This window comes from Cygnus olor, chromosome 4 (assembly GCF_009769625.2).
Source record: "Cygnus olor isolate bCygOlo1 chromosome 4, bCygOlo1.pri.v2, whole genome shotgun sequence".
Classification (NCBI taxonomy): domain Eukaryota; kingdom Metazoa; phylum Chordata; class Aves; order Anseriformes; family Anatidae; genus Cygnus; species Cygnus olor.
The window spans coordinates 3054235-3082119 of NC_049172.1; the positions used below are offsets into that span (position 1 = coordinate 3054235).

General features: G+C 38.9%; 1 protein-coding gene and 1 long non-coding RNA gene across 9 annotated transcripts; one reads left to right on the plus strand and one right to left on the minus strand.

Annotated features, from left to right (window-relative positions):
- The first annotated feature begins 97 nt into the window (after nucleotides 1-97).
- ZGRF1 (zinc finger GRF-type containing 1) lies at nucleotides 98-24119 on the plus strand. Of its 8 annotated transcripts, none has more exons than XM_040555964.1 (29): nucleotides 98-186; nucleotides 766-846; nucleotides 966-1046; nucleotides 1178-1234; nucleotides 1727-1912; nucleotides 2244-4401; nucleotides 4709-4791; nucleotides 5471-5572; nucleotides 6020-6193; nucleotides 6860-6965; nucleotides 7052-7158; nucleotides 7391-7523; nucleotides 8479-9146; nucleotides 10183-10321; nucleotides 10883-11067; nucleotides 11547-11734; nucleotides 12358-12497; nucleotides 13611-13757; nucleotides 15197-15311; nucleotides 16094-16353; nucleotides 17087-17246; nucleotides 17932-18009; nucleotides 18565-18712; nucleotides 19755-19882; nucleotides 20203-20326; nucleotides 20724-20900; nucleotides 21022-21156; nucleotides 21713-21974; nucleotides 23353-24119. In XM_040555964.1, the coding sequence occupies exons 2-29, from the start codon at nucleotides 826-828 to the stop codon at nucleotides 23466-23468; spliced, it is 6378 nt and encodes a 2125-aa protein (XP_040411898.1). In that variant the 5' UTR covers nucleotides 98-186; nucleotides 766-825; the 3' UTR covers nucleotides 23469-24119. The 8 variants fall into 8 exon arrangements, with proteins under 8 accessions (XP_040411898.1, XP_040411904.1, XP_040411902.1 ...); XM_040555970.1 differs by having other exon boundaries at nucleotides 2244-3954; XM_040555965.1 differs by lacking the exon at nucleotides 98-186 and adding an exon at nucleotides 255-600.
- LOC121069624 lies at nucleotides 21978-26306 on the minus strand. The gene is made up of 2 exons (XR_005819533.1): nucleotides 26154-26306; nucleotides 21978-25564 (listed from the first exon to the last, which is right to left on the minus strand). It is a non-coding gene; the product is annotated as an uncharacterized LOC121069624 (long non-coding RNA).
- Nucleotides 26307-27885: the final 1579 nt, after the last annotated feature.

A 27885-nucleotide genomic window follows, 5' to 3' on the forward strand; every position in this document is an offset into this window, starting at 1 on the left:
GCCGCGCCGGGGAGGGGGCGTGGCTTAGCGGGATATGGGCGTGGTTAAGAGAGAGTGGCGTGGCTATAGAAGAAGGGGCGTGGCCTAGCGAGACGGGGGCTTTCCTCGGCGGCCGGCGGGGCGCGGTGACGTCACGCGCGCTGTGGCGGGAAGTTCGGAGCGCGGCGGTGACAGCGGCCGCCTCAGGTGTGCGGGGGGGGCGGGGGGAGCGCAGCTCGCGCCGCGACGGCCGTTGGGCTCCGCTGCCCCTGAGGTGGCGGCGGGGGGGTCGTCAGTGTCGCCAGAGCTTTTTATAAGGCTTTGGTCCTGCCTTCGCCACCAAAGGCTGTTTGTTAAATTACCGTGCTGCCAATGGAAGCGTGTAAACGGCTTAACGGCTTCTGATTTTTTTTTTAACAGAAAAATAATGGTATTTTTTGCTGCAAGCAAATAGGTGTAGGATAAATTGGTCGATTTTGAGTCGCAGCGTGGTCACTGCAGGTTTTCATAGCCACCAGCCGTTCAGTTAAACAAATTACTTCCCCTAAAATGTAGAAAGTACATTAATATCTATAAAAACACCATATTTGCCTATAGGCTTTGCATTACATTATTGTTAAGGTGTGTCTTTGAAATGTCCTCATCAGCTATATATATCCCACTGCCTTTACGTTGTCTTGTATCTGCTTCTTTTGAGAGGAAAAAAAAGTGATCTGACATCTGTTTTTCTGTATATACGTTTTCCACACAACACTGGTTTCTTCTGTACATTTCCCCATCTCTCAGACGGTACGAAGATGTGAATGTTTGCACAATAAGCTGTCGGATGACTGTTTTGCCAAAGCAATGTCTTCTCAAGAATTTACTGTAAGTCTTTTTTTAAACCCAATACGACTAAGTAAAAATAAACTAAATGACGTTATAGCTGCTGTGTTATTTAAACGTTTTCTTACTTGTTGTTTCAACATTTCCCACTTTTAAACCAGGTATTATACACTCACCAAAAAATGAAAAAATCAAAAACATGGCAAGATGGAACTCTGAAGATTAGAACTGGAGGAAATAAGGTGAAGAACTCAGCTTTAATGCTCTGTCATAGCTTCTGCTGCTGCTGGATGATCAGTGGCAATCTGGTTGATCTGTGAAATAAAACTGATTATTTAAAATTCCTTTTTTTTTTTTTTTTTCCTCCTTGCAGGCAATCTTGCTTGATGATAAAGGGCAATGTTTGGACAGTATGTTTATAAAATCCCAGGTATATTTTGTTTGATTTTTTTCTTATATCTTTCTGTGCTTAGGATTGTGGTTTGCGTTTCAGGAAGCATTTCAAACTCCTTTTTGTCTGGTTATTATGGTAGTACTTTTTCCCTAGCAATATGGCAGTTTTCTGTTGTAAATATCATCAAAGTCTGCTACAATGTAAGCAATGGAAAGCTAACACAGCTTCCATTTGTTGATAAGGCTTACTAGTGCTCTTCCAGAGCCAAAGTGGGGGATTTACAGAATGATATTTCTTTTGGGTAGAAGCAGTGTATTACAGTAATATATTAAATGAGCATAATTGGAAACTAGATGCTAGTCTCTTCCAGTATTATTTAATCTTAACTATTTATATGGCATTGTGATGTGCTGAGTGTAAAATATAACATTTCTGAATTTTTTACCTGTCAGTATTCACAATATTTAGAAGACGTATAATTTCTCATATGGCACTATTATGTACATACTGCTTCTTTCTCTTTTCCAGGTGAATGCTGGAGATAATTTAGAAAGTGAACGATATTTGATCACAGTTGAAGCAGTAAAAGTGAATGAAAAACCTTGTGAAGATCAGCCAAGGAAGGCAGAAATAATAGAAGTGAATAGAAATGGTGTAAAGCCTGGTATTCTACCCTCAAGACATTTGTCTGTTGGCTTGAAGAGGAAGTTTACGGTATGTCTCTTCAAAAAGTTGTTTGATATTAATGTGCATTTTAAAACACAAAGATCACATCTTTTAATTGAATAGTAAATATATCAATAATGTTTTCTTGCTTTTTTTGGAACTGTAAGTCAGGACATGTTAGTGGTCATAGGTATTTTTTCCAAAGGTGTATTTTCAAAGGTGTATTTTCCAAAGGTGTATTTTTTCCATACACCTGTGGAATCATCATGTGCTATCTGATCAGAGTATGTTTTATGGAGTGTGCTCTATTTTCAACTTTTTTGCTTACAAAATGTGAAGCTGATTTCTGAGTAGAATTAATTTTAAATTCCTCTATTAGGGTTTCCAAGGGCCACGCCAAGTTGAAAAGAAAACACCAACAATGGAAGATGGAGAAAACCCAGCAACATCATCTATATCTAAGCAGTGTCAGGGTATTTTTCCAGCCAAGTTTTGTATTACCTCTCCATTATTTTCTACTATTGGTGAGAAGAATGCAGAAACAAATCTATCTACAGACTTTCATGAAGATGCACTTACAAAAAACAATAGAGACCATGGGTCTTTCTCACTGGTTTCGCCTCAGTTTCTTGATACGTGTAATGAAATAGAGAAGAGAAGCTCTGATCAGTCCCTTGTGAAGCCAGAATCTCCTCTAATTACTGGCCACACCAAATCTAGTGGTCAGACAACTGGTCATGGGGCAGTATCACAGAATATCAGGAGCACGGCACAGATAATAGCTCTTCTGAAATCTAAAACAACACAAGCATGCAGAGAGGAAGCAACACCTGAAGTCACCAAATGTCTTTCTAGATTTCAGGCACCAGAAAACACGAATAGTTTGTGTAACCCAAAGAGCACAACCCTACCTGCCTTTTCAGGCAACTCTGACAAAAGACTTGCTCAAAATATTCAGAATTTATATTTTACAAAGGAAACTGTAAATGCTAAAAAGGAATGGAATGCTGAAATGCTTCTAATTGCTTGTGATAAAGAAGTCACAGGACAAAGACGTGGCGAAAAGGCAAATAATTTAAGTCAACACTTACGGGATTCCTGCAATACAAATAGCTCCTTCCTATCTGAATCCACCATAAATAGACTACATGAAAGCCAGTTTGTCCCTTCTTGTTCTGCAAGTCCTACCATCTTTGAAACACATCTCTCCCCACACAGAGAGCATTTGGTGACTAATGGTCTTCAGGAGAATTCATCCGTCAAGTCAAAAAGTCACCTTCAGCCACAGCAAAGTTCAGAAAGAGAGCATAGGGACTTGGGGGTCTCTGGGGACATAACATTGACTGAAATTGGAATTGTGAAGGAGGAATTAAGTACATGTGAAAAAGACTGTGGACAAGATGAGCAGATAATGCAGGTTAACTTTAATCTATTGGAGGCTTTTGATTTTAATGACACAGATGATGGAGACCAGTGTGAAAGAAATATGAAAGAGCTCCTTGAGGAAGATGTGCTTTCAAAAAGTCCAGACAGCTTAGGGGGAGATGTAGCACAAAATACTGCATTGAGGCTTCATTCTTGCTGTGAAAAGGAAGAAATCAAATATTCAACATTTGGCAGAGAGAATGATGGAAATACCTGTGCTGCAGGAATACCGTTGCAGTTTTGTGACAACAATGTTAGAGAGAGAGAGAGAATTGTGGAAGACTCTGCAAACCAAACCCAAATCACAGCGGAATTTTTGGATGAGAGAAACTACTTAATAGAGATGAACGAAAACCAACTAAGTGTCGAAGACATGAACAATAAGGATGATCTTGGTGGCTGCACAGTGAATACTGCTAATGGCATGCCAGGGATAAAAAACAAACACTCTGATCTTTTGCCTGATGACACAAATGTTATTGAGTGTCACCCTGAATCTGGTATGTTTGAGAACACTGAAAGCGTTTCATGTATTACTACCAGCAGAATAATTTCTGCAGTGGAGAAAAGGACTGAAGAAGATGTTATGCAGCTTGGACGTACAAAATCCCCAGATAATGATCTAGAACATTTCTGGGGTACTAAGAGTGATGACACTAAACCAGGTAGTCCTTTGCTGGCTTTGTCACAACAGTCTGATCCTTGCTGTGGCCCATTTCAATATATTGCAGAAGATCATCAAAATGTATTTGGCATTTCATGCAAGGAAGATACTCTTGTTTCCAGAAGTGCTATCTATCCTTTAGGAAAAGGCCATTCGGCTCCAGAGGAAGCAGAAATAGGTGAAACTGAGTTTGAAAATGTGGAGAGCATAAATGCCCTTCACGAAGCCTGCAAAGGTGAAAGAATAGGAATGGATTGCCTGAAATGCACGGCAATAGCTGAAAATTCATCAGATCTTCCTGACTTGGTAAACAATATCGCTCTTCTAAGAGCTTTGTCTCAACATAGCACAGCATTAGAAAGCTTACAAAAGATGGAGGAAAATGATAGCATGTTATATGAAGCAGAGACTTCTAAAGAGATATTTGAACCACTTGTGACAGATGAAGGTTAGGTTAGCTTCTGTTTTATGTCTGACTCTACCTGTTTGACTTCTGTACTCTTATCTCTCCTGCCGGGCAGTTCATATTCAGAAGTCATACTTTTGTAGTGATGTGTTATGGAGGTTACTTCGTGCAATGTTTAGCACTTAAGGCAACAATGTGTCCTCCAAATCTGCTTCCCTGTTTTCTTTAGTTTAGTTGATCTTCACTGTGTAATTATTTGTATGGGTAAGGGTTGCAAAGTCAGTAATTATTCAGATGTTTTCGTGTCAAATGACTTCTGTATCTTATTATGCTTTTCTATCTCTCGTAGCTATAAAAGAGTTTACAGAAATGCCTTACTCAGAAAGTATAGAGGCATCTTCATGTTCATGCATTGATTCTTCTGGCATTTTGGTAATTTTTTTTTTAAATTATATATATCAGTTGCTACAAAATAAACTGATTTTCTATGAGGCTTCTTGAATACAATTCCTGGTTTATCAAACTATAGAGGTTGAGCTGGAAATTGCTTAGTGGTATCAACTAAGAAGCTGATAGATTAAAAAAAAAAAAAGTCACCTTGCAGACCTTACTGTTAGTTCAGGAGGCTAAAAGTCTGACAAGAAACATAATGCAAATTGTAATATCTAGTTATGTTTAGTATCACATCATTAATAAATCTAATACTTCCCTACCTAGTCTTCTTTTACCATCTTTTTTTTTCTTTCATCATCTTTTTGAATGTAGAATTTTTAGCATTTAGCTTGAAATACAGCAGCAATCTGTTTGTGCTTGATGCTTCACACCAATTTGTGTGCTATTCTATTAACAGTTTTTTTCTTTCAATCACTTCCAAAAGGAAAGAAAGATTTTACATTAAATTCTGCTTCTCATTTTCCATTTGAGTAGCAAGTATAGTTTATTATTCTATCATGGACTGTTCTGGGCTTCCAATAAAAAGCTGTAGTTTAAAATGCTTTTTGTTGGATAAATAGAACAGGTCTTTGGAAAAATCTTGAGATGTATTGGCTTAACTTTTCACCTTAAGAGGTTATTAAGCTGTTAGACTAATTAGCTTTTGATACTTTTATAGCAGCCCAACTGTGTGGACAGTTTATTACAGCAAACTGAGTTGTATATTCCACCAATAGCACTGGGCCAAAGAGACCCTAGGACATCTGACTGCCAACCAAAGGTACAATTTCTGTGGAACTGAAGTGCAATTAATAGCATTTCTTAACATTCAAGCCAGTAGCTGACTACTTTCAATACATTACAATAAGTCCTAATAAATATTTAACCAGTTTCGTAACTTGCTTCTCAGATCACATTTTAGTACATTTTTCTGTGAGAAGTCTTCTATTGATAGTTTAAACTTAAATTTTACAATATGAATGTAAGGCTAAACACATTATGTCAGAATATCACAATTTTCTGTTGACAGAGGTTTGCACAAAAACTTTCTTGGTGCTGAGTTGTGGGTCAGCAAGAGAAACATACCTTCAAAAGCATGGGGTGTTTTTTTCCTCTTTCCCTAGTTTCAGAGATGATTTTTGTTATATTTATGAAAAGTACTTTTTTTCAGTTGTAGGTAGTTCCTGAACAGTACTTATTCAGTTAATAATTCCAATGTATTGTGTAGCCTGTTGAGTTTCAAGGGCACCAAATAAAGGGATCAGCAGCTAGTGAGATAATGTTGAGGAATCCCTGCTTGCAGCTAGGATGGCAGCAGTACCCAGATAATATGCAGTTTGAAGCTGAGAGATTTTTGTCACCTCCGGTTTCAAGCAATTATGTTCTTTCTGACTTCAGCCAGGTAAAACGTTTTTTTCAAAGTTATTCTTATTGAACTTATTGCAAGAAAATATCCTGAAAACGAAGGGCAAAAGAGAATTCATTTTTAGAATAACACAATCATATCAAAATGACTAAGAATCAAGTGTAATACCTTGTGGTTAAAACTTTTGCAGTTAGACATAATTTTTTTTACTCATCTTTGTCACAGGAATATGCATTTGCAAGATGTAAATTGTTTTTTGATTCTGTGATCAATTTCACTTAAAAAACAAAAAACAAAAAACAGCAACAACAAAAAACAACAGAACAGATGCCTTGAAGTGAAAAGTGGCAAGGAGCTTTTGTAATGATTGTTTCCAGATGATAGCAGTATAATTGATTGGATTGCAAATCTTGTCTATAATTTCTACATGGTTCCAAAACAAGGGTTAAAACTTTCCTTCTTGGACTACAAGAATTATTATTATTCCTCATGGATGTAAAGAAACATGAGATGAAACATTAAATAAAATATTATTTTTCTATTGCTGTATATATATTGATACTTTTTTTTTTTACCTTCCAGAATGGGCTAGAGATACTGAAATTTATAATTAGAAATAAGATCTTTGCACAAAGATACTGTGTATAAAGAGGTTAAAAGTTAAAATACTAACAAGTTTTTACTTATACTTTCTTGGTACAGTCTCCAGGTTCAGGAAGGCTTCACAAGGATGATACCAACTTCATTGGAGAGGAGAATTTTCAAAAGAAGTCTAACTTTATTAAAGAATCGATAGTAGATCTGTCCCGTAAGTGAAAGTAAAAGTAGAATGGCAGTGATTGGCCTCAGAACAATTATTCTGCATGACTTCTGTCCTTTGCATATTTTTCCTAGCACTGGCACTGAATGCACACTCTGAAGTTCCACTGTGGATAATGTCAGGCTCACCTTCATGTTCTAATCTGGGACAAACGCAGTGGTCATCATGGGAAGCTGACAAGGTGTGAGCTGACTGTCTATTGGAGATCTTTTGGGGTTTCTGTCTGTTCATAGCAGCAACTTCATGTCTTATTTGTTACTTTTTTTATCTCAACTCTGAGAGACATTTTATTTGTCTAGAATGACAGGAGAGAGAAAAGTGACAAAAGAGCTATCATCGGGGTGTTTGTTTGTTTGTTGTGTTTTGTGTTTTACCCAGTCATTCACTTGACATGTTAATTCTTCATTCTGTAGATGATTTCATCAGTACAACTGACTTCCTCAGTTTCTCCAGCTTCAGGAAGTAAGGAAACTGTTCGAGACATCCAGACCCTCCTGATTCACAGGAACCTTCCAAGTGATTCTGAACTTTCAGAAAATGTTTTCAGTAAGAAATTCTAATTGCAGTTTACATTGTTTTTACTAGGAAATGTTTGATGATTTTTGAAGCACACTGAGTTGCACTATAAAAAACCTGGGCACTGAAAATACTCTGAGATATGTTTTGGTAACTTTATTTATTTATCTATTTTAAAAAATTATTTTATTATTTTTATTTTATTTTATTATTTTATTTTTTTTTCCAGATTAGCTGAATTAGCCTGGGATTCCATACTTCCCACCCTGCACCCCCGCTTATTTTTTCCTGATAGAAACTTAAGTACAATGATGTAATTTTATTCAAAAAAAAAAAAAATCTTCCAGTCTGGAGGGGTGAAAAAGGCTGTAAGCTAAGCTTCTAATTCATAGTAATGTTTTCATTCATTTACCTGCTTTAGTTGAAATCCATATTCAGCTGCCCTCTGACCCACTTCCAGTGATGACGTTGACACCTGCCATTGACTGTCACTTCTTATTGATAATGAATTTAGCCGGCAGGATGCTTGTGGTAGTAGGAATCTATTGATCCCCATTGGTTAATACTAATTTTGCACAGTTTTGTGGGTGATCTTTTTGGAAAAAGGAAGAGATGTTAAGCTGATTGCTTTCCAGATGGCAGCTGTCACTGACCTACCAACACTACCAGTTTAATAACCTCCAAAGCAAATTAATGTTTAAATAATTTCTACCAACCATTTACTTTTATTAAGTAGAGTGCCTACAGAAATGTGTTTGGGATATATGGATTTAAATATTAAAGGATCACATTTGAAATCACTCATTTTATATGGAAATTTAGTATGGCACTCTACAGGCACAGTAAAAAGAGCTTGTCAATTAGAAGTCAGGATGTAAAACGAAGAACTTGGAATTCTTTCTTTATCATAGTTTTTTGTGCATCTGAAGTTAATGTGCCATCTGGAAGTGCTACGAGTTGCTTATAAGACGTATTTGCTCTACAGCATGGGAGAAACACAGCTATCCAGAGGAATGCAGCCCTACAAGACTCAAACCCACAGTTAAAACACGAACTCCACTTGTCACTGTTCCTGGCACCGAGAAGATTCCCAACGTAGAATTTTTTCTAACCGACAGTGAGAAGAGTCAGCAATCTTCTGGCTCTTCAGTCGTCAGTTTTAGCAGCAAGTCAGCAGCGTTTCCTATCAGTGCTTCTGGCCCTGAGGACAGGAATTATGAAGCCTCCGTGTTTGGAGAGTATATGGAAGACAGACAAAGGGAATCTGTACAGCCAGTGTTCCCTAATGTGACTTCGCTCTGTAGACAAAGCAAGTGGTTGAAATATCAAAGCAGTACTCAGTGTGACTTGATAACTCAAAACAGCGATGATGTGGAAGTGACGGATGGCATCTGTCCTGAGAGCATCCTCGGAATGCTGCTGGGTGACACAGGAGAGAGCCAGAGCAGCGCTGTGAATGAAAACGCTCCCGGCTCTGCGCCTCTGCAGACAGCAAAGAGTATGCTTGGTAAATGCAGCGCAAAGAGCAGCAGCCAAGATTTGATTTCAGAGAGGAAGTTACTTTCTCTGCGCTTAAGTCAGGCTCCTTTAGGTGAACCTACACAAAAGGTGTTAAGTCACCTGAGCTGCCACACTGTAACAGGAGATGTCCAGGTGTGTAACTGTTCAAGCAGATACAGTTTAACTGACAGAAACACATTTTTCTGGACAAAGCAATTCCTTTTTCTGACTTCCTGCAAGATATTATCAGTATGATTGGATGAAATGGTTCTATATGTGTAGTAACACAAGAGTCTCTGCTGCAGGACAGCAGCTGCTAATGATTTTTTTTTAGGTGATGTGACTAATCCTTTGCAAAGGTAATTCCTTGGTGTACATTGGCACCAGATTTAGACTTCTAGTCCAAATGTTGATGGCAGGAAGACGAAATAAAATCCATTGGACTGATTTGCAAGAATGTGTTTTTAAGAAGTGTTTTTCTTAATTGCGAAAGAGCAACGTTTTCATGAATGCCCACATCTTGCTTCAAAGCATAGTCTCTAATTTTGAAATATTTTACACATCGTCAGTTTTAATTACGAAAAAGCAAATTATGGCCTTGAATAAGGGCCTAAAAATCAGCAATTACTGCACCCGTTTGTGAACGGTAGACTATCTTAAAAAAATGGAGTAAATTGGGGGAAAAAAACAATAACAAAACAAACCAAACAAAGAAACAAAAACCAGTGTTTTTAAAAATGCAGGCTGTTTTTTCAGGGGCAAATTTTAACTTCAGTGTACATCCTAAATGATAGCTCAAGCTCACCATGCTGCAGCTCCGCGTGTACTGAATTTTACTGCTGGTTGGCAGTCTTATTGAATACATGTTTCTGTACTTACAGTTAACAAAATCCATAAATATTTGCGAAAAGGAATATTATATTTTGCTTTTAGAAAACTGGTTCTTCTTCAGCAGGCTTCATTTTGAAACTTCTGGTTGCAGAATGAGGTCCTGAAATTTTTCTATTGGTTGTAATCATTATTGAGAATCTAATATACACTTGGAAAAAAAAAAAAGGAAAAAGAGAAGAAAAACTACTTTTGGTGCATCTGTACGGTAGCCATTTATCCAAATTTGTCTCACTCAGGGTTTTGAAAACTTTTGAAAACTTTTAACAGTTCTTTTTTTGTTTTGTTTTGTTTTTTTTAGGAAATAACAGTTTCTGAGTTGTCTTTTCCTAATATGGACAAGGTAAAATATGCTAATCTTCCTAAAAGAAGGATTGCCATACCAATTGTATTTCAGTCTCATGTTCACTACAAACAGATTTTTAAAGCTGCTTTGACAGGTATGTCTAACACCATGCAGTATAAAAAGCTGTCATTTTTAAGCAATGTATTTCTGAAGCTTTACAAAACAGGGTGAGAGGGAGAGAGATCGTCAGCATCATCTATTGGAACGACTGTTAGCATTTGGATTTGCATATATATCTATATCTATATAAAATACTCAAATATATTCAGCCTATAGCAGAAATTGTAAAGACAAAACAAAAGATCAATACTCTTCAACTATGTAACCTTGCTCCTGTTTACCAGTCTATGGTCCTACCTCAGCTGCTGCTACTTCTTTTTTTTTTTTTTTAATGTACATTTATTTAGTGTTTGTATCATTTGGAATTACATGATTAAATATGATTTGTACGAAAGTAAGGCAGTCAGAACAAGTTAGTTTTATGTGCAAAATGTGAAGTTTGCAGGCCACGTGGTTTCTTTTAGAACTCAAATTAAGTATTTTGATTTTTGTTTAAAAATGAAAGTTTCAAGTGAAATGTATTTGAATGCTGTGTACGTGTGTAACCATTTTAGGGCTGTACTAATTGCTCTTTTATTCTCCTTTCTATGTCAAGAGCATTTAAACATAATGCTTTTTGAGTTGTCACAAAGATTACACAATGCTCTTTCAAAAGTGGATGTATCATTTTACACTTCATTGAAAGATGGGCAAAGTGAGAGCAAAGAAAGCGGTGTTCTACTCTGCAGTCATATGCGTCCTGCTAAGCTTGTTACGGTGAAAAAAGAAGGTCAAAACAAGGTGCTGTTTATTCCTTGTTTGTTTACAGTTCCGGGTGTTTGTCTGTTTGTCATATAGACCATATACTGTGAACAGTTACTGGGCAATTCTGCATGATTTACAATTACAGCTTAAAGTGATGTGTTAGAGGTCACTTTTAAGACCAGTTGTAGTATCTGCTCATGTCCAGCACTGCTGATGTAATAGTTCTTTCCATTCAGAAAGAGTTTTGTATATGTGAAAATCTTGAATTTATATATTTTTTTAGGTTATGTTGGATTTCTGTAACCCATGATTATACAGGCTGGCTTCAGAAACTGCAAATTTCACAGAACACCCTTATTTTTTCAGCTAAATATGCTGAAATCTCAGATTTTTATCTGCTTATTTGTATAGCAGCTGGTACTGATCACGTGCTTTACTTTTTCTTTCTGCTTGTTCATTTTAAAGTGCTAATGGTCTTTTTTTTCTTTCTTTTTTTTTTCTTTCCCCCTTCCTAGGGTCGTTTGTTCTATGCCTGTGATGCCCCAAGGGCTGAGCGGTGTTCATTTTTCAAGTGGATAGAAGAAGTAAATCCTGCACAGATAAAATCCAGGCCTAGTGTAGTGCTTCATGATATAAAAAGTATTGGGACATACCTCCGAAGTCAAAAGATTTCTCTCTTTGAGGGATGCCAGCTTTTGGTGAGGTATTCTGAAATGATATAAACCTTTCATGTGAATTGCAGGATTTATAAAAATTCTAGTAACTCTGGGTTTCAAGAACATTTAACAGGTACATTCAGTAACTGTGTTTAAAGAGGTTGCAGTTCTGTGTACAAGTGTAAAAGCCAAATAAGTGAAGGATTAATACTTGCAGTAGTGGCATCTCAGGTCAGTACTCTTTTCAGCAAGAATCAAAATTGCTTACCAGCAGTTTTATCTTAATTTCTTAATGAAAACCCTTATGGGTTGCATTTGAATTACCCTTCATTTAATCTTTCATAAGAGAATTTGCAATAGACTTTGATTTATTCTCCTAGTGATGCTTTTCAAAATAGATGTATAACATACATATTCTAATTGTAATGTTAGAGTTTATTTCTAAGGCTCTTCTGTGCTGCTTAACTGTCAGGGAAATAATTTAACTGTGCTGAATATCAGAGAAGTACTTTTCAGTTGAGATGCATATATTTAAATCTTGCTAATATAACAAGATGAACCGCCAATGTCTGTGGGGTATAATTTGGTCCTGTCTGTGGGGCTTTCTTATTTTTTCGTTTGGGAGCCTGAAATTAATGACACGCTTTTTCTTAAAATTACAATTCAACAGGAAAGCTTATGGAATTCAAACACAACGGTGTAGTAAATTTAAGAAATTTATGAATGTACATGCGAAATTTGATGGTGATTCTAAAAATAAATTGTACCTCAAACTAAGCAGAAAGGAACATTATTCTGTCTATAGCAAAGGTAAGCAAGCCTTAAGCATCGGAAGAATAGTCTATGTTTAGATTCATGTTGTGCCTTTTAAAGTTCTGAATTATAATTAAAACCTCAATCCCTTTTTTGAATGCATGAGAACTCTGAAAATGCAAGTATGATTCTAGAAGGGCAATGAAGTATCTTATTTCATCTTTTTTTGCAAATGTTCAAATAACTTAAAAAAAAAAAAAAAAAAAAAAAGCAAATTCCATGTCCTTACGTTTAGAGTGCCTGAATTCTATGAAAAGGTGAAGTTTCAGGAAAGCCCAATGTTCTTCAAATAGATAATTTTTAAGGAAAATTTCATGTAAGAATCAGTGTTTCAATAGTTGTTGCCTATCTCATTTAACTTTTCAAAATGTCAGAGTTGGAGAACATGCAGTGATGTGATCCTGACAGCATCAATAGTTCTTTGCTTCAGTAATTGTTGAATTGATACTTTTATCTTCCTAGTTTGTTAATTTTGCTCTAGAAGATTATGTAAAGGAAATTAGGGAGGAACAAACGTGTTTGAGAATGTTTTACGTAGACTTCAAATGTTCTGACAGATCAGGTTTTTGTAACTGAATTCTGAAGCTGTGCATAAGCAAAACTTTAACCTGTGTATGAATAACTTGTTGGTCATTTTTGTTACAGGCAAACATATGTAGTACAGGAATAGTGCAGTTAGCTTTAGTCTCAGCAGCTGTGCCTGACAAAACAGAACATTTGTAGGTTGCAATATGTGTTGGTTTTGAACGGGGAGAGAAAAAAGTGGTTAACTAGATTGGTAGCATACTTAAGTGATTTGCTCCAAACACTCTCAACATGGGTAACACTTAAGATTTGTCAGAAGTCAAATGATGCAAAGCACATTCGGGAGAGCTCTATACTGTTACCATTAGTTTCAGACAGGAAGTACTAGAATTTTTTTTTTTCATTCTTTTAGAACCAAACCAGCACATATTTAAGGCTTTCTAAGACTTTCTAATACTTCCTAATGTCACGCAAGCAATGGTTTAATTTACAACATAGTAAATGTTTGGCTATTTTGTCTGGCTTCATTTTCTTTAAAAGATAGCAGTTGGAAAAGCTTATGAGAACTCTGTATTATTTTGACAGATGATATTTGGGTTGTTTCGAAGACTCTGAACTTTGATCCCCTCGATACCTTCATTGCATGTAGCGCCTTCTTTGGACCATCCTCTAACAACGAAGTAGAATTACTACCACTGAAAGGCTACTACCCCTCAAACTGGCAATCAAATAGTAAGTTGTACACTAAGTAATTTAGAATTGTGGGAAGCAGCTATTGTGAGAAAAATAGCCAGCTATGAAGGATGAGATGTGAGTTTCTTAGATCTAAAAAGTGATTTAATTCACAGTATTGTTTTTCTTTAAATATCTTTGAATATGTAATTTGAATACTGTAAACAGTATTTGTGAACAGTAAGGTTAGTGGGCCTTTTAAGTGGAGAGAGAGAAACAGTGTAGGTCTGTAGATGTCACAGAATTGCAACAAATATGTTGCCAAACGCGATGCAAAAGTTACTTATTTTTGCTGTTGAGTCAAACTAAATTGATGGAAAGAGAGAGAAAGATCTAGTTAGCTCTGCTTGTTTTCTTTTCATGCAATGTGAAAATTGTGTGCTTGATCACGAGAGGCTTTATTCTTGCTACTTAATCAGGTTAATTGAGTGCTTTAAGTTAACAGATTAATCTTTTTATTGTTTCGATGTACTCATTAGATGGAGAGTTCCTGCAAAGCATAATTCAGTGAACCTACATTAAACTCTTGTTCTGAATTACATTGAGAAAAATAAATACAATGGCATACGAGTTCTTTGTGGGCATACTTGCTATCAAAATCACAGGCTTGAAATGCAATTGGAGGTTTAGTTTTGTTTGTTCCCTGAGTGTGAATTGCAGGACTGGATCTCACAAGCTGTGAGGGTCTAGACGAGTTAACATATAGTTTTTCAGTCTTAATGCTATTAAATCACAGGGTTCCATATTTATTCTTCGTGGTCATAAATACAGATTATTTCATAATTCTGTAAAACTAAAACTCTAAGTTCAATGAAAATAATGCTTTAAGTAATGCATAGTTGTTACCAATTATCAACAAAAATAAAATAGAGGTATGCGTGTTACTAAATGTATTAGAAAGCCCTTTTTACTTAGCCAGTCCCTGAGCCCCAGAACAGTATGATACTGTTAGAGAACTCAGCAAAAATATCATTAAATACTTGTTCTGTTCTTATACTCTCCCTTAGCTTTCATTTTTGGACAATTTGGAAATAGGCTAGATGGAACTTTAGTTGGTGTAATGTTCCTGTCTTGTCTTTTCTAAGAGAACTATTTAACCATTGTGGTACAGAAGGCTTACTTACAAAGCTCACCTCCTAAATCTCAAAGCCTTCTGAATATTTCAGGTGTTTTACAAGAGTAAGGATTTTTACCTAAACTTCCATCCCAGAAAGTTTCTAATGTTGGAATCACAAATGCTTCAAATTAGCACACCTTAAAAAGAAATGCTAATAAGTCTCTCTATAATATTCAGTCAGACTTGGTAACTGGGTTAGCTTGGTTTCAGTTAGAGGGGGCCTCATTATTCTTTCATCAATTTGTAATTCATTTCTCTATCTGATTTGAAATTTTGGCTTATTTAATTTTTTCCTAATTTTATTTTTCTGTGCCCTTTTCAGTATCTGTTCATGCGTTGCTAGTTTGTAATGCTAGTGGTGAGCTTACATCTTTAAGAAATATGGAGGAATACTTCAATCCATCTACTTTACCACTAATACCATATCTACTAAAAATGTAAGTTACTATTTCAGTGATAATGTGAACATGCAATACGTAAATAAGTACAGAAAAACAGCAAGAATAGCATTGCGTTTGCCCTTTTAAAAAGTAGACGAGGAAAATTAAAATTAGAAAAACAATGCAAAGGACGAGAATTGAAAATATATTCATTGCTTAACTGTAACTCATGGATTTTAAGTTTTTTCTTTCAACTTACAGCAGCCCACATTTCAGAACCTAGAGATTAATATTGGGCATCACTATGACCATTAGACTGATAAAACAAAAGTGACTGTACTACATTAATGGAGGTACTTCACTGGGGTTCACTGTAACTGTTTTTTCTTCCCAATTTTTAGAATTACTTGACACAAAGCCTTAAAAAAAAAAATATTGGAGAATCAGAGCAGTATGGGCATATTCCCAAGACTGCTTATGGTTCACAGTATCGAACAAGTAATTAAATGAACCCCTGCTGCCTCTGACTGTGATTCTACCACTCTTGTTTCTGCGAGTCTCACAGCCTCGGAGTGAGTCAGATTGAAAGCATAACCTCATATTAAATAAGATAAAAGCCAAAAGCCTGTTTTATATAATCCAGTTCTCAACCAGGGAAGTAATAAGGAGCAGGAATATACACCCCAGGCATATTTTACAGAGCAGGGGACAGCAAATTATATTTATGTCAACTGTTAACTGTAAAGTCTCAGCATTTTGACATCAGGTGTGTGGAAATGTCAGAACCATGCAATCCAATTCATACATATATACTGTTTTGACTGTTATATTTCTCTTAGGAATCTTGATTCTGAGAAACCTGCTAAGAGAGTCAACAAAAGAAAATTTACTCCACCTGCCATGAGCCTGGAACGCACAATGATGCATGGACCTGTCAGCACTGAAGTGGCGATGGGACTGGCTGAGAAGATGATCGAAACTTTCTCGTTGAATCCAGATCAAGCCACATCACTGGTTCAGATAGCTCAGATGATGACCTCACGTGAAAATATCAAACCAGTGGAAGAACATCAGATCTTCCCTATCACAATCATACGTGGTATATAGCAAACAAAATTATTTACAATTTTTGATTTATTTAGTATCTTCTGCTTATCATTTTCATATTAAAAATATTTCTTAATATATTAGCTTTGCTAAATTATCATACCAAATCTTCATTGTGCATTTTTCTTTGTTTTATCCTTCTTTCTATCCTGGCTTTACCTGTATTCAACATGCATAAAAACACTAGTAACATCTTAGTTCAAAGATTTATTTATTTCTAAATCAGTATTGAGATGCAGTTACCATAAATGTAAGTTTTAAGATCCTGGCAAAGTAAATACATTGACAATAATAACAGTCTTCATACAGATACTATTAGACTGAAATTGCATGAGATTTTGTTAGGCTGCCAGGTATATTAATCTAGTGAGAATTAGTAGTCATTCCAAAAATCATCATCATCTCAAATTCCTTATTCTGTAGCTCTTTCAACAGTGTGAGGGTTGCATGAGACTTCTTAACAAGTACTGCATCTAGTTAACCAGAAAATTTAGGAAAAATAGCTTACCCTCTTCTGTAGGTTCTGTAAACAATGCGTGCAGTAAAGGGTAAGCCTCATGGCTGCCCCTGGATACTTACAGCTGCTGAAGCAAGCACATGCAATGTTTTTAGAGGAATTATGACACAATATTTCACAAGATAATTTTATGTTATAATGGTTGATCAGAACTGTACTTCGCAGACAATTTTCTCTTGTAACTTTGCCTTTTTTTCTAAAATGCCAGGTGTTTTTGGAGCTGGAAAGAGCTATTTGCTGTCTGTTGTGATCTTATTCCTAGTACAACTCTTTGAAAGCAGTGAAGCTGAGGAGGGTCCAAGACCAGCTCCATGGAAACTTCTCATTGCTTCTTCCACGAACGTTGCCGTTGACAGGATACTGCTGGGGTAGGTTACAGCAAACTCGGATTTTACAGACTGATGTTCAAAAGACAATAGTGTGCTTCAGCGGTAATGATAATTGTGTTGCTCTTCCCAGTACAACACTTAAGAGAGATTGCATTCTTCCCCTATAAATTGCTGCCCAGGGGCTTTAATTTTACCCTTGCTCCTTTGCACAGCATGCCTATTCTACTGTCAGACTGGCTGGACTGTTTTATATAGGACTAATCTCGTACTCTCATCAAATTTACTACTAGAATCCACCCATGTCAGAAAGCAGGAATGCTCAGGAAGTGCTGGGAAATGGCAGTAGCAGAGAGAGAGGGGGAGAGGATCAGGCTTGGGAAGCTTCATCAAATACCAAGAGAAGAAAAAGAAACTGTTAGAGGTTAATACAGAATTTAAACCTCATGGTTTGGAAGGATAAAAGTAGGAATGGAAAGTACAAACAGAATATTGTGTATGAGAGGAGAATCATAAAAGTATTGAGCATTTTTAAGACAAAGCATGATGAGGTAATTCTTTTTACTTTGATTTACTTGAATTGTGGTCCAAGTTACTTCATCTGGTAAAATGTAGACATTTGTGTCCTTTGGTGTTCTGATGCGTCTGTTAGCCTCTTTAGAACCACTTTTAAAATTTTCAAAGTTTTTACATTTTTCTAATGTGTATTATCTCTTTTTCTTTGAAGTCTACTTGATCTTGGATTTGAAGATTTTATCAGAGTGGGAAGTATTAGGAAGATCACAAAAGCAATTCTTCCTTATAGGTAAAAATCTTAATCTTTATGGGATCTGAGGCAATTGTAAGGTTCGTGATAGTATGCATGCTGTAAAATGACTATTTTGAAGTCGTTCAAAATGTGATTGCAATATGACTATCTCATTCTCCACGCGTCCCGTCCTCCCCCCTCCCCCGCACCACCCCGACACAGTGGAGAAATTTTACTTTGATTTAGGCACTTGATTTGTTGCTGAATGGAGCTAATGCTTTTAAATGGAAATTAGCAGAGAAGAACCAAATAATGGCAGTGAGAGATTTGGCAGTTTACACAAAGAATCCACTCTGAAATCAGCTGCATAGCTTGGAGAAGCCATTTACTACATGTACATATTTGCTTGGGGTGGTGGGTCTGAGCTGGTGGGATAAAGGTCCATTTTGAAACAGGTGTTATATTGTATTTGTATTTCAAATGTGTATTTCAGCTGGTTTGGGGATATGTTAGCACATTGTACGATTATTTTTCAATACTGGGTGTTTACTGAACACTGAAAGCTCTGTTATTTTTGGTCATTGTATTGCATGTTATAATATCTTTTTGAAGTTTACACGCTGGCTCAGGAAACGAAAATGAACAATTAAAAGAACTTCTTGCTCTCCTGAAAGAAGATTTAACTCCCATTGAAAAAATATACGTAAGGAAGAGTATTGAGCAACATAAACTGGGGACCAATAAAACTATATTACAACAGGTACAGCATGGTGATGGGATGGGAAAGTGAGCATTCGGTATGCCTTATCCACAAGGCCCAGCAAACAGAAACTGGGAAGCCACTCTCATACCTGAGACTGCCAAGCTCCTAATGTGTTGAAAATCAAAATGAATGTTCAGTCTAGTACAGCTTTGATTCCACAGGTATAGCTTAGTGTCTTACTTCTTGTACTTGAAGTTCCCACATAATGATAAATTGTGAGATAGAAACTCTTTATGAACTTTATTGCAGTCCATTTTAATATTACCAATCTAGTTTATAAGGAGGGGAGAGAAAAATTACTGAACATTGCTACTATCACCTTGAAACTAAAATTTATATAATCATAAAGGTAAAAGATAAGGACTAAACTAAATCTATCCTAGAGCTGAGAGTCAGCTGCCAAGAAGACCAAACATTTCGAATATATTTTGTTGAGTAACTTTGCATCAAAGCATTGGATTTTAGATTAGAATTACCATTTCCTGTGGAAAAGTATAATCTTCTGGTCCTAGTTATTTTCCTTTCCTCCTCAGTTCTAGACTCAAAAAATTCCATGTTGTTGTAGAGCAGTTCTGAGCTCAGAATTTGCTTTACAAATTCTGTAAAGTATATCTGAGCAATGTGCACTTTGTTGTGCTTCTCCTAGCAGTTGTTGCTGCCATTTTTGCCACTGGGGCTCAAACGGTTTTGGAGGACTGTGTAATCTAAACTCTTTCTGTGCCAGACCAGTTCTGGCCTTAAAAGCCAAGAATCTATGAATGGTTCGAACATAGAAAAACACCAAGCATGAGAAATGTTAACCTTGGATCCTCCCCTGTGCATACACAGTGTCTTTTACCAGAAGTTAGAATATAATTTGTTGAGACTGAGTATGACACGGCATGCTGTAGAACTGCTAAGAACTACTGGAGGTGCATTCTATTGCTAAAGTTATAGTTATGTGCTGCAAAGAGACTATTACTTTATTAACTGTTAGACTATTGACTATTAAATGATCATAACTTTTTCTCTCTCCATTTTTCTCTCGCTAATAACAAAGGTGAAAGTGGTTGGAGCAACCTGTGCTGCCTGCCCGTTCCCTTGCTTGAATAATCTCAAGTTTCCTGTAGTGATGCTGGATGAGTGCAGTCAGATGACCGAACCTGCTTCTCTACTTCCTATCGCAAGGTACAGCCATCCGTCTGTGTTTCAGCAGAGATGTAACTTGTAGTTAGCAGTGACACAACCTCAAATAGTTTCCAAACTTGGGTGTCTTTTTAGGACACAAACTCCAAGGTCTTGCCTTAGAGAATGAGTAATTACAAATTGAGGCCTGCTCTTGGATGCCTTTCTTGAGTTACTATTTTATTTTAACTTTGGAAAGAAGGGTTGATGGAGAAGGGAGCCTGACGGAAAGCAATCTGTGATGTTAAAAGACAGTGTGCACTTTGCTTACTAATATTTCAATATCCTTTTTAGAACTTTTTTATTTTTATTATCTTATTTAGGTTTCAGTGTGAAAAGCTAGTCCTTGTTGGAGACCCTAAGCAATTACCACCAACTATTCAAGGGTCTGAGAGCGTTCACGAAAAAGGATTGGAGCAGACTCTCTTTGATCGGCTTTGCTTAATGGTATGTACTGCTGACCACATCCTTAAAAATGGAGGGTTACGTTCTAGGTCTACTGAAGTCACTAAAAGTTCTGATTTAGATGTCAGAGGGTCAGTGTTTCAGCCTGTTTTTGAATTAAGCGGTTTCCACTTTGGTGCATTTCTCTGTAAATGTTGTTTGCACAGTGCTCAGACATTTGGAGACAAAAAAAAAATGTGAAACAAGAAAGAAATGAGGAACAATGACAGATTCTGTCTTCTGACCTTTATGTAAGGTTTTCAATCCAGGTAGAGGAATCAGAGACAACAGTATTTGTTCTAACTTGGTAAAAGTGAACGTTGGCATTCCAAAACATTTAGTGATTTTTTTTTTATTATTATTTTTTGCTATTCCCGCTTTCTACATCCTAATCCTTTAGGGACATAAAACAATACCACTTCGGACACAGTACCGATGCCACCCTGCTATTAGTGCCATAGCCAATGAGCTGTTCTATGAAGGAAATCTGATAGATGGCGTTTCTGAGAAAGAAAGAAGTCCTTTATTGGATTGGCTTCCAACACTATGTTTTTATAGTGCTAATGGAATGGAGCAAGTAAGTTTTTAAACATTTCATTGTACGTTTTCCTCTGTTCTGTTTCCATTGTCACTGGGCAGTGAAATACATTTTAACTGCTGTTAATGAGGGCTAAATTTGAAATCTTCCCTATTTTCAGCCTGAAAGAGACAACAGCTTTTACAACATGGCAGAAGCTCATTTTACAGTCAAGCTTATCCAGTCTCTGACTGCAAGTGGAATAGAAGGATCTGTAATCGGTGTGATTACTCTTTATAAATCACAGATGTGTAAGGTTTGTATAATATATCATCAGTAAAATAGTTTTCTTAAATCAGTTTATTCTATCATTCTTGTTTTAAAAAAACACAATACTATTTCATTCTTCTGGTCACAATCTTTTCTTCCTTACCCAAAATCTTTTAATTCAAAATTTTTATTTAAAAAAAATGCTTTCCCTTTTTTTGTTTGCATATGTACACAAATTAAATAGTACTTAATTTCATATATGATCTGGGAGCTGTTACAGTTGGTACATGTGACAAGGACAGATAGTGGAGACATCTACGTAGCAAGGCTGGAGTTGTATCTCACTCAGTCATCTAAGGCATGACACGGGCTATTGTGATGACTAAGTGAAAGTATGGTTGCCCCACCGAGTGGACCAGTGTTTTATCAAACACAGGCTCACTGCGTACTGTAGCTAGCTGAGGTTCCACTGTCATCATGCTTTGGAGTTTGTTTCTTAGTTTGCATCTTGTGTAGACTCAGACTTGCTGCGATTTTTTGATCAGGACAAGCAATTTGCTGAACAGCATAACTCATTAACATCCATATTCCTTTGTCTACAGATTCAGAATTTGCTTAACAGCGTACACTCTGAGGCCTTTGAAATCAAAGCTGTGCAGGTGTCCACTGTAGATGCATTCCAAGGAGCTGAGAAGGAGATCATTGTTCTGTCGTGTGTAAGAACAAGACAAATGGGGTTCATAGACTCAGAAAAGAGAATGAATGTTGCGCTAACAAGAGCAAAGAGGCATTTGTTGATTGTTGGGAATCTGGCCTGCCTAAGTAAGAACAGACTCTGGGGAAGAGTAATTCATCACTGCAAAGGTATTACGTTTTTCCTTTATTTTCAAAAACATGTAGCTCATCTTTTTAAATGATAGAATATGCTGTTTACAGCAGTATATATACAACACAATATACATACTACAAAATGTATAGTATACATACTATGTAAAATACAGTACATTTACTACATATATTTTATATTGCAAGTAGATCTCAAGTGTGAAAGATGTACGTTTGCAGTTTTATTGCAAACTGCTTTTATACTTAGTGTATTTGTTATCCAGTAAAGGGACTTTAATTTTCTTCTTTGGATGGCATCAGATAGACGGACAAAGAACACTCTCTGGTAAGGAGACCTGAACCCCGTTACTGCATTTCCAGTCCTTTCTCAATTTGCTTTTACATAGTAGACCCAGGCAGGAATACGTTACGAACAAATTCGTCCATAGAGCAGTATTTCTGGGTAGGCAGAATTAACAAATGAAAGACAAATGTGCAGTGTCTTTCTGCAACTGGGGGGCTCATTTGTTTTTGGATGATAAACTTCTGAGTTACTAGGAAAAAAAAAAAAACAACAATGCAACTGGAGATCAGTTAACTCTTACTAATTTCTGATTGCTTTGTTTACAGGCCATTGTCTTGTGAATACGTGTGTTTTACTGGGCCACAAAAAGAAACAGTTTTTGAAAATCAGTTTCTTACATTGTTTCTGCATATTTCCTGAAGCTTACTGCAAATGAGCATTTACACACTTGAGCAACACCTAAAAACAGCTAAAACAAAAAAATTCTTTTGATGCCTCTCACCTACTTGCACCTTTGCTAGAAGGTGTTTAAAATGCTTGAGCAGCCCCTTTGTTCTGTCTCTCTCTCATTCCCAGGGTATGCATAGCTTGGAAGAAAACAAAACAAAACACATGATAGTTTTCCCCTTTGTTTGAAGTGGGACACTTCGTATCTCAAAGCATGAGTACATTTAATCATAATTTTTGCCTTGGCAATTTTCTTTGAACTAGAAAAGTGAGAGAATAGGTCCAAACGTCTAAAGTACATTCAATAAACTCTGGCTGAATCCAACTCCCCGGAACCCACATGCTTCCTTACCTCTGGGCAAGGCCCTGCCCTTTGGAGAGATAGGACCTTAGTGGAGACTGCAAAAGGAGTGCTCAGTTCCTAAAACGACTGGTAATGAGTCACTGCAAGAACAGGTCCCAAAATAGTAATTATTCTTTTACCTACTTGGCATCAGAGGAAGCATCTCATTAATGGCTGAACTCTGAAGAACAACAATTTTCCAAGTAGAAATATTATAGCCGCTTGATAGGGTTTTGGAAATAGATATTCTCATCACCACAGACTGATTACGTGATGAGTGCTGTAAAGTGAGATCTAATTATCCTGTTTATTGTTACTTTCAGAATGGGAAAATGGATTGCAACATGTAAGCCAGTGTGAGCAGCAGCTGAACAACATTCTTAAGTGTTATTTGGAAGAAAAGGAGAAGGAAGAAAAGAGTAAGAAAAAGGAAAAATAAATGTGCACATATTTTATGAAGACAATATATGAATGGTGTGTCTATAAAATTTACCAGAACTACTGAAAATCTAATATTTATATTTAATGGGGGAAAATTTTATTTGTATCTCTGTCCTGATTCTTCTGTTTTGATCCCTTGTTTGTATGACTAAAACTAAAGAATAAAGTAACTGCTTGATATCTGAAATCCTTTTAAGCTTATAAAGTACCTAACTGTATTATTAGCATTTTGTTATTCTTCAGGTATGTACGTAACCTCATATTGTAAAAACAATAGTCATTTTGTCTATTTACAAATCAGTCAAATTAGGAGTGTGGCTAAAATAAAAGGGACTTAATTTTCCTTGAAAAAATTACATTACATGTTTTATTAAATCTTTGGAAGTCAACAAAACTAAATGACAGCAGGTTGGATGTATCTAGATGTGTTACAAGCGTAGGATAAGGTCACTCGGCCCTGTTTCAAAACTAGCTGAAATATTTTGTTTTGGAAGCAAGTGCTGTTATGTGAGAAACTGTCTCACATGAGAAAAAAAGTTTTTTTATCACAACAAAAGTTGACCCATAGGGTGTCTCAAAGGTATATAGAGGAGTGTCAGTAGTTAATGTATGAACTCATACTAAGATATGAGGATTCTCAGTGATTAATTTATGGGGAAAAGTGGGCTGAGCATGGGCCTTGTAAAATTTCTAGATGCTGCCACACTGTTTAACTTCTTCCCCAGAAGCCTCTGAGGCACTCTCGCACCTGCCATGGAACTGGCACCCTAATAGCACTAAAAACATTAGAAGTAATCTCCTTTCTTCTTATTCAGCTCAGAAACAAAGTAGTGATGAGCTTGTCGTATTCAGTCTCTGGAAATAAACCAGACCTGAGCAAAACACCGTAAAGTGCACCAGCCGAACAGCCTTGGGATACCACAGGGACCAAACCCACAAGGTGACCGCAGCAGCTCCAGCTTTGTGCCTGCCCGGAGCCCCCCAGCAACAACCTTCCGCAGGTTTTCGCCCTTCTGGCACCGCACAAAGCACCCGAGGACTAAGAGGGTGCCCTGCAACCAGTCTCCTTGCCTCCTTCCTTGCCTCCTTGCCTCCTCCTCTGCCTCCCTCCTCGCTTCCCTGCCCGTTAGCCGCCAGGTGGCGCCGCCGTCCGCTGCCGTCGCTCCGTGAGCGGAGCAAAAGAGGCAAGAGCAGAGGGTGAATAGTGCCTGCAAATTGCTGCTGACGCCTCTGTTCCAGCTCCCTAAAATCTCAATCAACAATCCATTAGAACTCAACGGGAGTAAAACTAAATCCTCGTTTAAGTGTATTTATCCGATCTCCTTTCTCTCTTTCAAATGCTAAATCCATTTCAGCATATGCCCCTTCTTTTTCTCGCCTTTCTCTAAAGACTGGCAGCCTATACCACTCTTGTAAATATGAAAGATGCTAATCATATGACATATCACGTCTCAGTCGGAGCCTGGAATAAAGCCTTGAGATTTGGGATCATTGCCTCCAGACAACAGCTTCATCAGCCGGAAAGTTGTTTTTTTTCTCCTTTCCTTCAACTCTCAATCCCTTCTTTGTCTGGGGGAAAATGCAGCCAACTCGAGCCACCCTGGCCATATGGTTCACTCTGTGTTTTCTTAGTTGAATTCTGAATTGTTTGTGACTTGCGAAGGTTTTTTTTTTTTTTTTTTTTGGAAGGGCGTATAAAGACATAGAAGAGGCTGCCTGCGCTGGGGCGGCTTTGCAGGGCTGCTGCATGTTCTTCACGTGTTCATTTCACACACTCCTTCTGCAGCCACTTCACTGCTACTGCTCTGCCTCGGAGCCAGAAGATAAAGCCCCGCACACACTTTTTGACAGTAACACAACAGATTCCAGGGGTCTTCTTAGTTTTCCCTTCTTTCCCTTCAGCAGACAAAAACGCCTTCTTAAACCTGACACATTTTGGTTTTCAGGGCTGCCCGTACTCGTCCCCAGCCCGGCGCAAACGCGCGGCATGTGCACCGGCGTACGCGCTTGCTGGTGAGCCCCTGCTACGAACACCTCGGATGAGAGAAGTGCCAAAGTATTTTGCAGCGAGGGAGAGAGTGTGGCTTTTAAGACCTGTATAAATCAGGAGCTGAATGAGTTCGGTGCGCTCGAGTTTGGATAGCCCCCTGTTTGATAGCAGCCTGCCAAATTTTCTTTCTCTCTTTCCTTACACAAACCCCCAAAAAAGGCCCTTTCACCAAATCATTAAATTCTACAGAGGTGGTCAAGCTAGTCCTGCTTTTCATGCATTTGAGAAAGAAAAGGGTCCTTGAAGTTTAGAAGATGCCCAAGGAAAACTCATTGAATGACATCAAAAGAATGAGTTTCCATAGCTGTTGAAGCACGAGAGCTGTGTAGCTGCACAAAGGCGGGTTGGGGCAGTGGGACTGTCCCACTGCTCTATCCCAGCACAATTGGGTCACTGAAATAGGGAATTAATTACCATTGGAGAGTGGGCAGCCCATTCACCACTGGCTGAGTTTTATTAAACGCCAATATAAATAACAAAACAACTCTTGTGGCTGCACTATTCCTACACGCCAAAGGAAGGATTATGTTGGGGATTAACATCTTAAAGTCTATGAGACTTTCTGACTCAAGGCTCGGAGCTGGTAATCGTATTTGTCTCCTGGTTCAGCGATTAGTGCTCTCCCTCGCGCACCTTCGCCTGGATGGCCAATGTCCCTTTTTGCAGGCACTAGGTTTTTCACACAATCGGCTGTTCTTTTCCCCACATCTATAGAAAAGAATAAGAAAACTGAAGCGTGTTCACGCGATCCTCAAGCTTCTTCTCTTCTTCATGGGAAAGGAAGGCACCGGCAGCCTTTTTTCACAAGGGGGGGAGGCGGGGGAGGCAAACCCTTTTGGGGGTGGGCGGCAGGGCTGCGGATTGCGAAATCGCTCCGCAGGCCTGCACCTGCCATGCAAATCCGCCAGGAACAATCGTCCCCCGTCCCGACAAGGGGCTTGGCCGCCCCGGGGGGGCCGGGGCAGGATGCCGGGGCAGCGCTGCCCGAGGGGGGACCGTCTTGTCCCCGAAGGGACCCCAAAGGTGGGACCCCGCGGGGCAGCCCCTGCCCCGTCCCTCCCCACACCGCTTTTTGGGTCCCTCTCCCCGGCGCCCTTTGGAGAGGGGACGTGCTTTGACCCCGCCTCATTCCCCCCAGTTTTGGGGGATCTGTGCCCCCGACATCACGCCCCCATTCACCTGTGGCAGCGGGGCCTGGCAAGCCATCAACGCTCGCTCACAACTTGTGGGGTCGAAGCGCGGACGGGCCGCGTCCAGAGGTCTCTCAGCAACACAGACCCTAAACTTTTAGGGCTATCGGGTCGCCTGAGAGTTCAATCTGCTTAGGGCAAACAAAGCCTTTCTGAAGGTCTCCTCCTCTCCCGCACACAAGCTCAGCATCCTTTATTTCTGGCCTGTGTGATAAGCTTAAATCATTGTGCTCCCGCTTCTTGATCGTCGCCTGCTTTGGCCTTTTGTTCCCCTAACGGACGGAGGCTGCCGAAGGGGCTGAAGTTGAACAGTTTGACCCCCGGAGGACAGTGCAGGCGGTGGGCACCCCCATGGTTCTCCCCCGAGCCACCCGGCCCTCGCTGGACCACACAGGCGCCTTGGCTCCGGTGGCTGTCACCGCAAGGCCGGTGCCACCCTCGCCCGTGTCCCGCTGAGGCCAGCGAGCGGCTACACCGTGGGGCAGGCCACAAATCCCCATGGTCCGTCTGGGCAGGAAGGGAGGAGGCTTCCTGAGGCGTTTGCAGCTTGCTTCTTTTTATTATTAGTAGTAATACTGTTATTATTATTGTGCTTCTTTAAAAGTCTTCTGGAGTGTAGGTCGTGCCCGAGGCACTGAGCTGTAGGCAAGCGGAGGCTGAGGCTGCGCGACGCCTGTTTCCTCAGGACGATGAGAAAAAAGGGAAAAAAAAACAAAACCAAACCTGAACAAAAACCCAACCCAACCCAAAATCTACTAAAAAGCAAACAAACAAAGAAACAACAACAACAACGAAAAACCAACCCCCAAACCCACGCCGAACCCGAAGAAAACCGCTGGCATCGGGCTGTCGGAGCCAGCTCCCGGCCTCCCCGAGGCCGCAGCCTCCCCCCGGGCTGCCTCCCCGTCCTCCCCCCGCCCGGAGCTGCTGAAAGGGAGCCGGCTCCCGCGCGCGCCCCGCGGCCCCCCCATTCATTAATAAATTAGCGGCACGCTCCAGCCGAGCGCGAGGCACCGACGGGGGAGCGGGGGGGGGGAGGCCGGGGGCCGGGGCTGAGGCCGGGGCCGGGCGTCGGGCGGGGCGGCGGGGGGCAGGTTTGATTGTTCCCCGCGGGGTATATAAGGGGTGTTAAGGAGGGTCGTGTGCCAGACACGCAGCCGACGGGCCCCGGGCCG